The 13,526-nt window shown below is 37.7% G+C and overlaps 1 protein-coding gene across 1 annotated transcript; it reads left to right on the plus strand.

Annotated features, from left to right (window-relative positions):
- The first annotated feature begins 635 nt into the window (after positions 1-635).
- On the plus strand, positions 636-8,683 carry LOC149176407 (uncharacterized). Its single transcript, XM_089423111.1, has 4 exons — positions 636-774; positions 882-1,058; positions 7,003-7,160; positions 8,241-8,683. Exons 2-4 carry the CDS (start codon positions 971-973, stop codon positions 8,307-8,309), a joined length of 315 nt encoding a protein of 104 aa, XP_089279237.1. The 5' UTR covers positions 636-774; positions 882-970; the 3' UTR covers positions 8,310-8,683.
- The last annotated feature ends 4,843 nt before the right edge of the window (positions 8,684-13,526 follow it).

Raw genomic sequence — 13,526 nt, forward strand, 5'->3', positions numbered from 1 at the left:
TATAAGCAACTGCTTATAAATCATAAATCATAGTATTCGACAATGTTAATGATCCATGCTTTGTTTTATGTTTTTCATACTTTTTCTCTCTCCTAGTATCTTGAATGCGAAAGCCTCGGTTTCTCGTCCCGTTGTCGTTTCTCTTTTCGTGTTTCGTTTCACAGTCTACATTTGTCTTCTGGGAAGACTAGAATCTATCGGGATTAAACTAGAATACCAATGGCCGGCTTAACAAACAATATAGTTTTTCAGAAACAGAAAATCTTCATTATTTTTTCAGAAACAATATAGTTAACAACACTGATATGCCAATATTTGTAAAAGAGAAAAATTTAGAGATCAATATTTGTAAGTGGTTTAATTTTTCCATTTTTAAACCATCACCAATTTCTTTGAAAATGACTCGCCAAGGTTTTTAAATTTTATATATCGCCATTCCTGAAATTTTGCCAAATTCCTATTATATTTTATTTCTATTAGATTCTAGCCAGTTTGAAACAGATCATAATATCATCGTACAAAAATAATAACTTCGCCCTAACGAGAATCTATTCTGTGGTCCGTAACCGAAAGGCCTTTTAGTCGTATATTAGATTTTTGAAAGTTGTCTAGACTCTACATAGCTACAGTGTAGATATCTAGACTTAACAAAGCTTTATATACAGTGCAATTGCTGCGACCAAGAAGCATGGGAAATCTAAGACAAGTTTCGGAAATCGTCTTCTGAGAGAAATACAGACGTATTTCCTGTTTGCAGACCTTCAGCCCATTGAGGTAACGGCGCTTTTTCTTGCTTAGAAAAAGGCTAAGTAACTGTATTTCAATTTCAGATAATCCATCCATGAATTTCAGTTTAATAGTATGTGTTTTTTCTCTCACAGAAACAAACGGTTATCCCAACTGCTCGGCTTCCGTTGATAATTTTTTAAACCCACCAAGCAAGGGTTGTTGTGCTTGAGATAGCAATAAAATGGCTGAGGGAAGCGGACAAGTGGAATCAGCTGACTCAACTGATTGGCAACCGTCGAGTTTCCCAGCATTGAGAATAGACCAGCCAGGTGTTAGGATATTCCGACACATAGGATATAGTTAAGTTCAACTTGGTCTAGTATAGAGTTAGGTTAGAGTTAGGTAAAGTGTGTTTCTTTACCGTTGTACATTTTGTAACTTACAATCCGACGGTCACGATATGTAGTGATCCGACGGTTCACTCTCACCTCGGTATTACCGACACTTGATCCGTGGCTTGACACCCGATTGGTCCATGAGTTCTATTTAAAGCGCATGGAGGGTCATTGTTCGGGAAATCAGTGCATGAGAGAAGCTTATGTAAATTTTCACTCTTTGATTAATAAATTGTCTGTACCCACGTTGGGACAGGCCGTGGACTGTTTCCCTCCTTGCACTCTGAGGGTTTTAACCACGTCAAAAATACTGGTGTATTGATTTGAGATCTGGTTGTGAGCGGTGTCCTCTTGGTATTCTTTCTGAGGAACTTACCCTGTAAATTCCTACATGGTATCGGAGCTATTTGAGGGCCGCGTCCGTTGGTGATCCAAATCTGAAGCCGGTAGAACTGCATGCGGCTGTCGTTTCCTAGATCTGCTGTTTCTGACTGCTTTCGGGCCGAGAGGACTGCTCTGTTGCGTTCGGAGCATCTGTTTCAGTGAGGAACCCCTTTCGTTTCACGCGAAAAGGTTTCCGGTAGCCCTAGCTGCGTCATTTTTCAGATCGGGAGGTATACAGTGTTTTTTTTGCAATTTACTGTCATTTTCTCTCTGCTTATTTCGGTTTCGGTTTATTTAGCCTTTTTTTTTCCGGATCTATACCTTTCATTTCTGCGTATGCTCTTTGCCCTGCGACTCTGTGCGATCTGGGCAAATCAGAAAAGAAAGAAAGGATTTTTCTCATGCGTATGCTCTTTTCCCTGCACCTTAGTGTGATCTCGGAAAATCAGAAACATTGAGAAAAATATTTGTTTTTTTGGCTAAAGCTAACTTCGAGCCGTAAGGTTCGTTTTTCTTTGGATATTCGTGTTGGGTTTTGTGTTTTGTGTTTTGTAGGGGAAAAGAGTCTTCCCAAGGCAAGCACGCAAATCGAGGCCCCCCCCCCCCCCCCCCTCTCTCTCTCTCTCTCTCTCTCTCTCAAATATTTTGTATAGATCAATTGGTTCAAAGACCTTTTAAGAGAGTAGAGGTCTTGGGTTCAAGTCTCCATTTTGTGGGGGCGGATTTTTTCATTCCCGCACATTTGCGCACTTTGCCAGCAACGTCAACAATTTTTTTTCAAAAAGCCATAACTTCTTCATCCGGAAGCCTTTTTCAGAGCCGTTTTTTTTAAAACCGCCTATTTTTTCGAGATCTATCCATTGGACCACTTACTTTCAGCATCTTCAGCTTCAGTTGTTTTTCAAAAAATGGAAAGTCCATGCCAAGTCATTCTTGACAGCACTAACTACTTCCAATGGGTAGCCTACATGGGAGATTTACTTAGAAGTAAAGGTCTCTTCAGAATAGCCACAGACCAAGAGAAGAAACCCAAAGATGAAGACAAGGCCGAAAAATGGGAAAATCGACAAGATCAAGCACGTGGTTTGATAGGAATGTCTGTTTCTCCTGATCTTAGATTCCACATTGCAGAAATTGAAACTCCTCATGAAGCATTAGAAAAACTTGCTAAAGTTTTTGGGATTAAAAATGAAATTAGAGCCCATCAACTTGAGAATGAGTTGCTTACTTTGGATCCTAATAATTTTTCTTGCATTGAAGATTTCTTGTCCAAATTCAAGACCCTTAGATATCTCTTGGAAGGTGTTAAAGTTAAGAAAGAAGATGGTAACCTTATTTATTCCATCCTTACTAAGTTGGGACCAGCCTACTCTGTATTTGTTTCCACTTTCCATTCTACCAGGGAAGCTTTCATTTGTCAAGGCAAAGACTACAAGCCCCCTTCCTTTGACTCCTTTTGTGATTCCTTAATAAGAGAACAAGAAAAACTCTTACACCTTGGTCTTCTTAATCTTGGAAACTCTTCCTCGAAAGCGTTAGCCGCCCAGCAGCAACCAAATTCAAAGAATCCTAAGAAGTCTTATCCTCAAAGGAATGGTCCTAAACCAACTCAGCCTCAAGATGAAAGATCATTTCAGCAATATGACAAGACCAATAAAAACAAATGGAAGAAGACTGACAGACATTGTAACTTTTGTAATCGAGATGGCCACTTAGAATCTAAATGCTTTAAGAAGATGGAAGCCTTGGAAGCCGCAATGAAGAAACATAACATCCATCTGGAGCCTACTTCAACTTCAACTTCCGGAACGGCATTTTCTGCATGTCATCGTCAATCATCTCAGTCTGGTTATGCATTAAATGTATCTTCTTCTTCTTCTCATTCTCATGAGTGGCTCATTGATTCTGGAGCCTCTTGTCACATGGCCAAAAACCAAGCCATGTTTTCTTCTTTAAATGATTGTAACACCAAAAATATATATGTTGGTGATGATAGATCTCTTAATGTTGTAGGGACTGGAACTGTTCATCTAGACAATGGTCAGTTCAATGATGTATTATGTGTTCCAAACTTATCCTGCAACCTTCTATCTGTCTATCAGATAACTCATTCAGGTGAAGGTAAAATTGTTGAATTTTCACCTCATGATGTTGTAATCAAGGATCTAAAAGATCCTAAACAGATTCTAGCTACTGGTCTTGCTGATGATTCCAAAAGGTTGTATAAGTTTCACAACTTTGGGTCATCCCATCTTCCCTCAGTATTTGTTGCTCATAATGATGAAGTGAGCAAACTTTGGCATGAGCGGTATGGTCACTTAAACTATCGCTCCCTTCAGCATCTATGTAAAGAAAACATGGTGACAGGTCTTCCTATGGTATCTTGCAAAGATGGTGTTTGTTCCGGATGTGTACTCGGAAAACATCATCGGGACAGTTTTGACAAACGTGCCTCTTGGCACGCCTCAGCCCCTTTACAGCTTGTGCACAGTGATTTATGTGGTCCTCTTCCTGTTGCTTCATTCTCTGGCTGCAAGTACTTCTTAACTTTCATTGATGATTTCTCCAGACGCACTTGGGTATACTTCTTAAAACTCAAGAGCGAAGTATTTACCACCTTTTTGGCCTTCAAAGCATTCGTTGAAAAACAATCTGGACATCAAATTCTTAAGCTAAGAACTGATAATGGTGGAGAATATGTTAAAAATGCATTCATCAACTTTTGCACCGAAAATGGAATTCAAATGCAACATACTGTTCCATACACTCCACAACAAAATGGTGTAGCTGAAAGGAAAAATCGCACCTTAAAGGAAATGGCTAATTGTATGCTGCAATCTAAAGGACTCAGTCTTAGTTTTTGGGCCGAAGCAATTAATTGTGCAAATTATATAATCAATCGCACTCCTACTAAGGTTCTAGAGAATATCACTCCAGAAGAAGCCTAGAGTTCCATTAAACCAGATGTAAGTCACTTTCGTGTGTTTGGAAGTGAAGCATGGGCCCATATTCCAGATGAAAAGCATAAAGCCTTAGAACCTAAGAGTGAGAAATGTACTTTTGTTGGATATTCTGAAGATGTAAAAGGCTATAGACTTATTCCATTTAAGTCCAAAAATGTTATCATTAGAAGAGATGTAAAATTTGATGAAAATAAATCGGCCTGCGAGCCTAGTCCGGTTGATGTGCCACCTCTTCCTATCTCTTCTATCTTTGAAAACATTTCTTCTTCTGATGATGAAAGCGAGGATGATAATCCTTCCCCACCTTCTCAGGATCCTCAACTTCCAAGATGGGTCCGTGCTACTCGGGATGCAGCAGGTGATCTTGCCGGTGATCCTACAGATCAGCGACGTACACGTTCTCAGTTTGAAAGAGCCTCTTCTTTACTGGCTCAAGCTCCAGTAAATCATGATCCTGACACTTTTGCAGAAGCTTCAGGCCATCCACATTGGGAAACAGCTATGAATGAAGAATATCATTCATTGATGACAAATGATACATGGGATCTTGTTCCTCTACCAAAGGGACGCAAACTTGTTAGATGCAAATGGGTTTACAGAACCAAGTATGGACCAGATGGGAAAGTTGATAAACATAAAGCTCGTCTAGTTGCTAAGGGCTTTTCACAGGTTGAAGGCATTGACTACACTGAAACCTTCTCTCCAGTTGCCAAAATGAACTCTATCCGCCTTGTTCTTTCCCTTGCTGCCTCTTTAAAATGGGAAGTCCATCAAATGGATGTTAAATCTGCCTTCTTGCATGGTGACTTGCAGGAAGAAATCTATATGGAACAACCCATTGGCTTCATACAAACAGACTCCAGCCTCGTTTGTCGACTTAAGAAATCCCTTTATGGCCTCAAGCAAGCTCCTCGAGCTTGGTATGCCAAAATGGATAGCTTTCTTTTAGAATCTGGCTTTTCTAGGTGTCATTCTGACAATACTGTCTACAACAAGAAAGTGGGCAACTCTCTCATCATCCTTGTTCTTTATGTTGATGATCTTATTCTTACTGGTAGTGATCCCAACCTTATAAACCATGTGAAGTCCAGCCTTAAAAAGAAATTTGAAATGACAGACTTAGGACACTTACACTATTTTCTCGGTCTTCAAGTCTTGCAATCCCAAGAGGGTATTTTCCTTTCCCAGTCCAAGTATGCTTGTGATATTCTTCGTCATTTTCACATGGAAGACTGTAAGCCAGCCACTTCTCCCTTTCAGTCTGGAGTCAAACTTTCAGTCTCTTGTACTTCTCCTGAAGTTGATGCTACCTTATACCGTCAACTTGTCGGAAAACTCTTGTATTTAACCCATACTCGTCCTGATCTTTCCTTTGTTGTTGGCCTTGTTGCTCGTTTTATGCAAAACCCCCGTGAAAGTCATTGGAAAGCAGCTAAAAGAATACTTCGTTATGTTCGAGGTACAGTACAGTTTGGGATTCATTACAGTGCCAAAGCAGCTCCTCTGTTAGTTGGTTTCACTGATTCTGATTGGGCTGGTGACCTTGATGATCGGAAGTCTACTGCCGGTTATGTCTTCACTCTTGGTTCAGGACCTATTACATGGGCTTGTAAGAAACAGGCTGCCATTTCTCTTTCATCAGCAGAAGCAGAGTATCGTGGTGCCGTGGAAGCTAGTAAGGAAGCCTTGTGGCTTCGTCAGATCCTATCAGAGTTTGGCTTTGAGCAGCAGCATCCAACCACACTTTGGTGTGATAATCAAAGTGCCATTCAGCTATGCAAAGATCCAGTCCAGCATCAGCGCAGCAAACACATTGAACTACACATGCACTTCATCAGAAAGCTCATTCATGACCATGTTCTTGAAGTGCAATATTGTCCAACAGATGATCAGGTTGCAGACATCTTCACAAAGGCTCTCACAGAGGCGAAGTTCACTAAACTTCGATATATGCTTGGAGTTCAGGAAGTTGTCACTAAGGGGGGATAGGCTCTAGTGCCTCCTTCCTTCTCCTATTGTGTCATATTTGTAAATCCTTCAATCCTATCCCAATTTGTTCTTAAGGGGGGATGTTAGGATATTCCGACACATAGGATATAGTTAAGTTCAACTTGGTCTAGTATAGAGTTAGGTTAGAGTTAGGTAAAGTGTGTTTCTTTACCGTTGTACATTTTGTAACTTACAATCCGACGGTCACGATATGTAGTGATCCGACGGTTCACTCTCACCTCGGTATTACCGACACTTGATCCGTGGCTTGACACCCGATTGGTCCATGAGTTCTATTTAAAGCGCATGGAGGGTCATTGTTCGGGAAATCAGTGCATGAGAGAAGCTTATGTAAATTTTCACTCTTTGATTAATAAATTGTCTGTACCCACGTTGGGACAGGCCGTGGACTGTTTCCCTCCTTGCACTCTGAGGGTTTTAACCACGTCAAAAATACTGGTGTATTGATTTGAGATCTGGTTGTGAGCGGTGTCCTCTTGGTATTCTTTCTGAGGAACTTACCCTGTAAATTCCTACACCAGGTGGTTCGGATCAACTTTTGATCAGAATCATTACTGCCAAGCGTTCTACAGGTCTTACCTCAGAGCTGTTTGAAATATTGCAAAACGAGAGTCTGGACGTTCTCCAATGTGATACATCCTCCACCAAAGATAACATTCTTCATAGTATACAAGTCAAAGTAATTAACTCCTTCCTCCAGCCATATCATTCTCATGCTTTCTTCAGAGTAAATCAATTTTGCATAGTTTAGTAAATCATTTTAGGATCAGTGTTAAAGTGATATGTTTTTTTTGTGGTAAACAAGGTTCTTTGGTATGTAAATGCATTATTTCCAGTTATTGTGTTTTTAAATATATTTTTGGGTTATTAATATATAAATGTATTGCTCTTATATTCAGAGTAAATCAATTTTGCATAATTTAGTAAATCATTTTAGGATCGTGTTAAAGTGTTATATGTTTTTTTGGGTGGTAAACAAGGTTCTTTGGTATGTAAATGCATTATTTTCAGTTATTGTGCTTTTTAATATATTTTTGGGTTATTAATATATAAATGTATTGCTCTTGTATTATTTTGTTTTGATATTAGGGTTAGTTTTGATATTAAGGTTAGCTTTTATTAAGTTTAAAGGATTTGGAATTGATGAGTGTATGTTAAGGCATTTTGTGATGTGAAGTTTATTTTACATCAATAGCTAGAAATACAAAATAACTTTGTTTACAATCCAGATAAAATATAGAAAACTTTCCAAATAACATCCTAAATTGATTTAGGAAATTATGTTAAATTGATTTACTGTATGAATAAAATATGAGAATGATACACTGTGAGAATGACTATGATTGGAGGAAGGAATTACCTTGACTTAGATACTATGAAGAACTTTTTCTTTGACTTTCACTCGCATACTACGAAGAACTTTTCATCTGTTAGGCAAAAATCCAGTCATGCTAAAAATTAGTATGGTTCAGGTTGTTGATGTCCTATTTAGACTACTTAAATGCTGATGAGTGGCACAACTTAGATGCCCATATTTAGCAAAAATTTGTGTGGTTCAGGCTGTTGCTCTCCTAGCCTGATTTGGACTACTTAAATGCTTATAAGTGGCACAACTTAGATGCCCATATTTCGCAAATTTAACTTTGGGTGGCCTTTTCTCACGCCAAAAATTAAATGTGCAATCTCTGGAAACCCAAACAACAAGGCAAAAAAACAAAATCAGCTGCGTGGTTTTTGATATGATTTACTGTTTTTACAGGTTCTAAAGCCATCTAAGCTGGATATAGGCGACCTGGAATCCAAGCTCCACAGTTGGGCTGCCAACTGAGCGGAATAGAAATAGAAGACGTTTTGGATTTTGAATCGACGTCTACGATCTTCAGTATAAGTTTGTTAGTAGAATAATCTTTTTTATCAGTTTAAGATAGTCCCATATTCTCACGATCTGCAACTTTTTTTCTTCTCTTCTTTTCTGCAAATGAATATTGCTGAGCACTTCGGTTGCCGGCAGGAATTTCCAAGTGTTTGTTTTATAAATCATAAAAGCCAGGTTAGAGTTAAAGAAACTTTGAGTGAATGATAGAATTTGATGGTCGGGAAAGTCTTTTCGTCTATGTAGGGCTGGTGCTTCTTAGGTGCCTGAATAAATAAACTCATGTATTAAAAAGTCCGTAGAATATATATATAAATGCTATATATTGTATACTGTATAATGCTGCTAATGTATCTTCTGAGAAACAATTGCATCTAAGTATGCTTGGTTTTCCTCGTGCATGTACGTCGTCATTGTTTTTCGAACGTTTTATTCCTTTCAATAGATTGTTTGAACAACGGTGACTATGTCATATGAAGATTGGAGATGGTTGGAATAGAACGTAAGTGACAGGGAAATTAAACTTATGTTATATTTTGAAGGCTGGGTTAAGTTATTTTTTATAGTATTGATGTTATATTACTGGTTGGGTATGTTACATCATTGATTGATTCAGTGCCTAGAAAATAAAATTATTTATTTAATATCTTGAAACGAAAAATGTTAGTTGATACATTATGGAGTAATTTTGATGCAATATGGTGTGTGATATTTTTTTAATTATTTGATCGCTACATATCATAAGAAATTTAATGTATAATTAGAAAAATTATTGGTTGGGAAATGAGACTATAATTTATATAAGTCATTAGTTATTCGGCATCCAAATTAAGTTGTAGTAAAGAGGGCACTTGAAGAACAGATAGACTTATCATATTGAATTTTGACATTTTTTTAATATTCCTTGTTAGGTATAGTAGCATCTTGATGTTGCTCATTAATATGTTTTAAGTGAATAAGATGTTTTTCCGAACTCAAAGAGTTAGGAAGAGCTCAACTTTTAAATTTAAAAAATAATTTCACATAAACTCAAAGAGTTAGGGAAGATGTCAACTATTAAATTCTTAAAAGGAATTTCACATTCAATGGAGATAATTGATTCTACCTGGTGAAAAATTTACAAAGGAGGGAGCTCAACTTAAAAAAAAAAAAAATCACATAAACTCAAAGAGTTAAGGAAGAGGTCAACTATTAAATTTAAAAAAGGAATTTCACATTCAATATAGAGAATTGATTCCACCTAATGAACAAATTAAAGAGGAGTAAACCACATAGCAATCTTAACCAAATTTTGGTATGACCAAAATTTGGTATGCTCGAAGTGTGGGATAAAAGCATGATCTTCTAGTTGGAATTGTTTGAGTTAATAATGCTTTATATAATGGTTTTTGAGGACTTATTGACTTCCTTTACTCGACCATTCACTTGGGGGTAACAAGGAGAAGGATGTTCTTCTCTATACCCCAACTTTGAAACCAACTCAATCATCATCTTATTTTGAAAGTTATTGCCATGGTTCCAACAATTTTTCTAGGTACACCAATTCTTGCAATGAATTAATTAGAAACAAAAAGTGTGGTTGTCTCACCATCATTCGAAAACATTGTCATGGCTTTAGTCCACTTTATAAAGTAGCCTATTGCCACAAAAATCCAATTATGTTAGTTAGGTGATGCTAGGTGGCACATAGTGAAATCCACCCCTTACTAAGTGAAGGGTTTGATGGTGATGACAATAAAGAGAGGAGCAGGATTGTTATAGGTCAATTTGGGCACATCAACCCCAACTTCCGGATCAGTACTATTAGGGTTTATCCATCCCTAATTTAGTTGTTTCATTCCCTAATGAGGTCAACCTACATCATGTTTGTCTCCTAAGAGTTTCCATGACACCATTCATCCAAAAAGTTCCCCTAAGGAGATCAGCGCAAGCAACCTTCTATCAAGTTGCATTGCAATGCGGAAACTCCACTGACTGGGTGCACTGCAGCGCACCTAGCCTTTTTTTCACTTGCGCTGAGTTGGTTTCAACTAATTTTTTAAATGAATCCATTGGATTCCTCATCCAATGGATACTTCTGGAAGTTTCCAAGTTGGTTGAGCTTGCATTTGGATGAGGAAGAGGATTAATGAACCTCAATCCATTATCCCTTCCTCAATGGAACCACCTCCCGAACTTAGCAGAGCATTCATGAGGACCATTAATGGCCTAACCTCCTCCGTTCAACTATATATTGATCAAGCATTCAAAGGCTGGTCTAGGTTGGAATCTTATGAGCTAAGGAGATGTTGTTTGAAAGAGATTAATGAGAGTATTGTAATGATGTCGAATTGTTGCTTCATGAGGAGAGAAGAGATTGAACTAGAAGGAGGACATTGAATCAAGCATGAACATTCATGGGTTATAATCTTTCCTTTCATTAATAAAGAATTCAAAGCTTTTTCCATTCATGTTCTTATATATATATATCGTATTCTGGATTCTATGATATGTTTAATTAACAGATCTTTATTGTATGCTTTGATTGGTTTCTATCTCGGCTTGTGTGCAGGTACTTTCTAGGCAGATTAAGTACGGAAAGGAGCGGCAAAATTAATCAAAGGAGAGAGGGAGCAACCAAAAGCTACAGGTTGGTTTTTCTTCCTACTTCTCTTATCTATTGATTATAGAAAAGGTAGCGAATTACTTTTTCTATTGTTTCTAGGCTAGCTACTAAGTCTAGAGGGTTAGGCATTTGTAAAAAACACTAAATTTGCCCAAAACAAATTGGCGACTCTGCTGGGGAAATGATTAACCCTTTTAGTAGCTTATCTGTCTTCTTAAAGCATTTTTACATACTGTACTTCCTGTCATTTATTGAATTCAAGTCTAAATTCACTGAAAATTGAATCAAATTTAAGCATAAAATCTCCTTTAGAATGGCTTGTTGTAATTAGCACATTTTTGTGATTGACACAATGCATTGCAGTGCACTTCCCACATAGATATAATGCGATCCAGTACACTGTCTCTAACTGTTGCCTATGTTGATCCCTTTAGGGTCAGTTTTCCCATCTAGGAACTGAAATTTTTTGTCAATTTTCATCAGTTTGAATTGCTTGTTGAATGTAAATGATGTCTTATCTCTGAAAATAGTTTTTCATCTCCTTAATCCAACCCTACTTTGATTGGATTGATTAATGTTTATTTAATGTTTTCTTTGTCATTATCAGTTTATAGTCAAAGTTAGAATATAGTTGATTGATCTTTGTCGAAAGAAAGTGTCATAAAATCGTCTTTTATTTTGAAAGTTGAATTGTCGTAAAGTCTTCATTCATGAAAGATCGATTAGTTGATGTTTGCATTTGATTTGTATTTTCATTTAAAGTGTCGAAAATCTTCATTTCTTTAAAATCGAAAGTGTCATACAGTCTTCCTTTCCCTTTAACAGAAATTGTCGCAAATCGTCATTTTTTATGAAAAGAGTTATGAATCATTTGTGCATTAGTTTTTCTTATTGCATCATTCACATTAAGAGAAACTGTAAAAAAATACATGCAATTTGCATTTTGTATTTTGTGAATGCTTGAAAGGAATGGTTTAGGGAATTGCATTAGTTTGTGCTCTTTGTTGCTTGTTCAAAAAGTACTTGTATGCTCGATCCCTCATAGCTAGGATTTTCATTGCTGAAATTAAATGCAAATAGTGCTTCTCATTCTAGTTGCATTCTTAGGAATTTCGAAAAACATCTCCCGGTGAACCTTCAAAGGAAAATTTTAAGCAAGATCAACCTAAAATTTACCTCAATTAATCTAATAACGCATTGGAACTTAATGAAAAACATCTAGAGGTCTAGGCTAGAGACATGTTACGACGTCTTTAAACCTAGTGGTTGTGTTTTTCACTAAGGTTGGGTGATTCCTCCTCTCTGATTCGATAAGTGCTAATACGGACTTGTGCTCCCTATATCGTCGAGTATATGGTGGGAGACTCCAATAGGTTGAAATCCTTTATCCCTAGGAAGCCAAGTCTGCCACCTTACCGATCACAACGCACCAAACACAGCATTCAGGAAGATTGAATGTTGTACATAAAGTCCTTGGTCATTTCTCTTTCATTTATCATCAAGGTGTATATTGTAGTTTTGCAATTTGTCTGGTAAACCCTCTTGTCTAGAATCTCCAAAGCAGTCACTTTCAATCCCTTTTTACTCTTTAAAAGTAAAAGGATCATCTGAGCACTTGTCCTTTCAGGCTCATTAAACATCGAAAGCGACTAGAGTCATCTTTTGTTTTTTCTTAACTCTTTAAAAATGAAAAAGCGAAGTTGTGTTCCAGTGTCAGAAAAATTAATTGACCATGGATAACATCCTCCATGCTCGCTCCTTAGTTGATCTTAGGTTGAAACATATAGCGACAAATCCAGAGTCCACTGATCAAGGAATTCCTTTTGATGGGAATCCTAGTCGTTTTCCTCCATTTGAAAATATTGGTGCTCCATATATGGCTACATTGTCCCTTCCGGGATTTACCATTGGCTTGCCTGTATGGTTGTTTTCAACCTCCTTGGTTCAAAATGTCGTGATTTCTCCGCAATCGAGTACACCTCCAACTGGACAAAATCAACCTCCAGTTGATCCTAAAGCTGACCCTTTTCCTTCTTCCTCGGTTGTTTCTTCCTCCCCCTCTTCCTCTTCGCTTGGTGAAAGTATTGATACTAGTAACCAAGTGGCTAAGAAGAAGAAGAAAGGGAAGAAGAAGAAGAAGAAGCAAAGTCAGCAGAGGGGCAACAAAGTAACCATTTCTTTGAATGCAAAATCTGATGAGAAACTTCCCGTCAAGCCTCAGAAAGTTCGATATCCATGCAAACTTTGTGCGGGAGACCATCTTATTCGAAATTGTCCTGATATTCCTCAGATCTTAGAAGAGTGGTCTTCTCATTCACACCATCCTGTGTCATCAACTTCTGGAGATCATGTTGGTGACACACCATCAACTAGTGGTAGTAAAGTTCAAGGAAATAAGGGAAAAGTTAAGTTTCCATGTAGGTTATGTGAAGGGAATCACCCCATTCACCCTTGTCCCTATCTGGATGAAGCCAAAAAAGTGTTGGATAACCATCCTACTTCACTGCAGCAACTTCCATTTGGTTACAGGAAACTCTCCCTAAATCCTTCACTAGTTGATGAATTGA

The sequence above is a fragment of the Pinus tabuliformis genome, chromosome 4_1, assembly GCF_031772625.1.
Source record: "Pinus tabuliformis cultivar Carrire ecotype Pingquan chromosome 4_1, CPIR1, whole genome shotgun sequence".
Taxonomy (NCBI): domain Eukaryota; kingdom Viridiplantae; phylum Streptophyta; class Pinopsida; order Pinales; family Pinaceae; genus Pinus; species Pinus tabuliformis.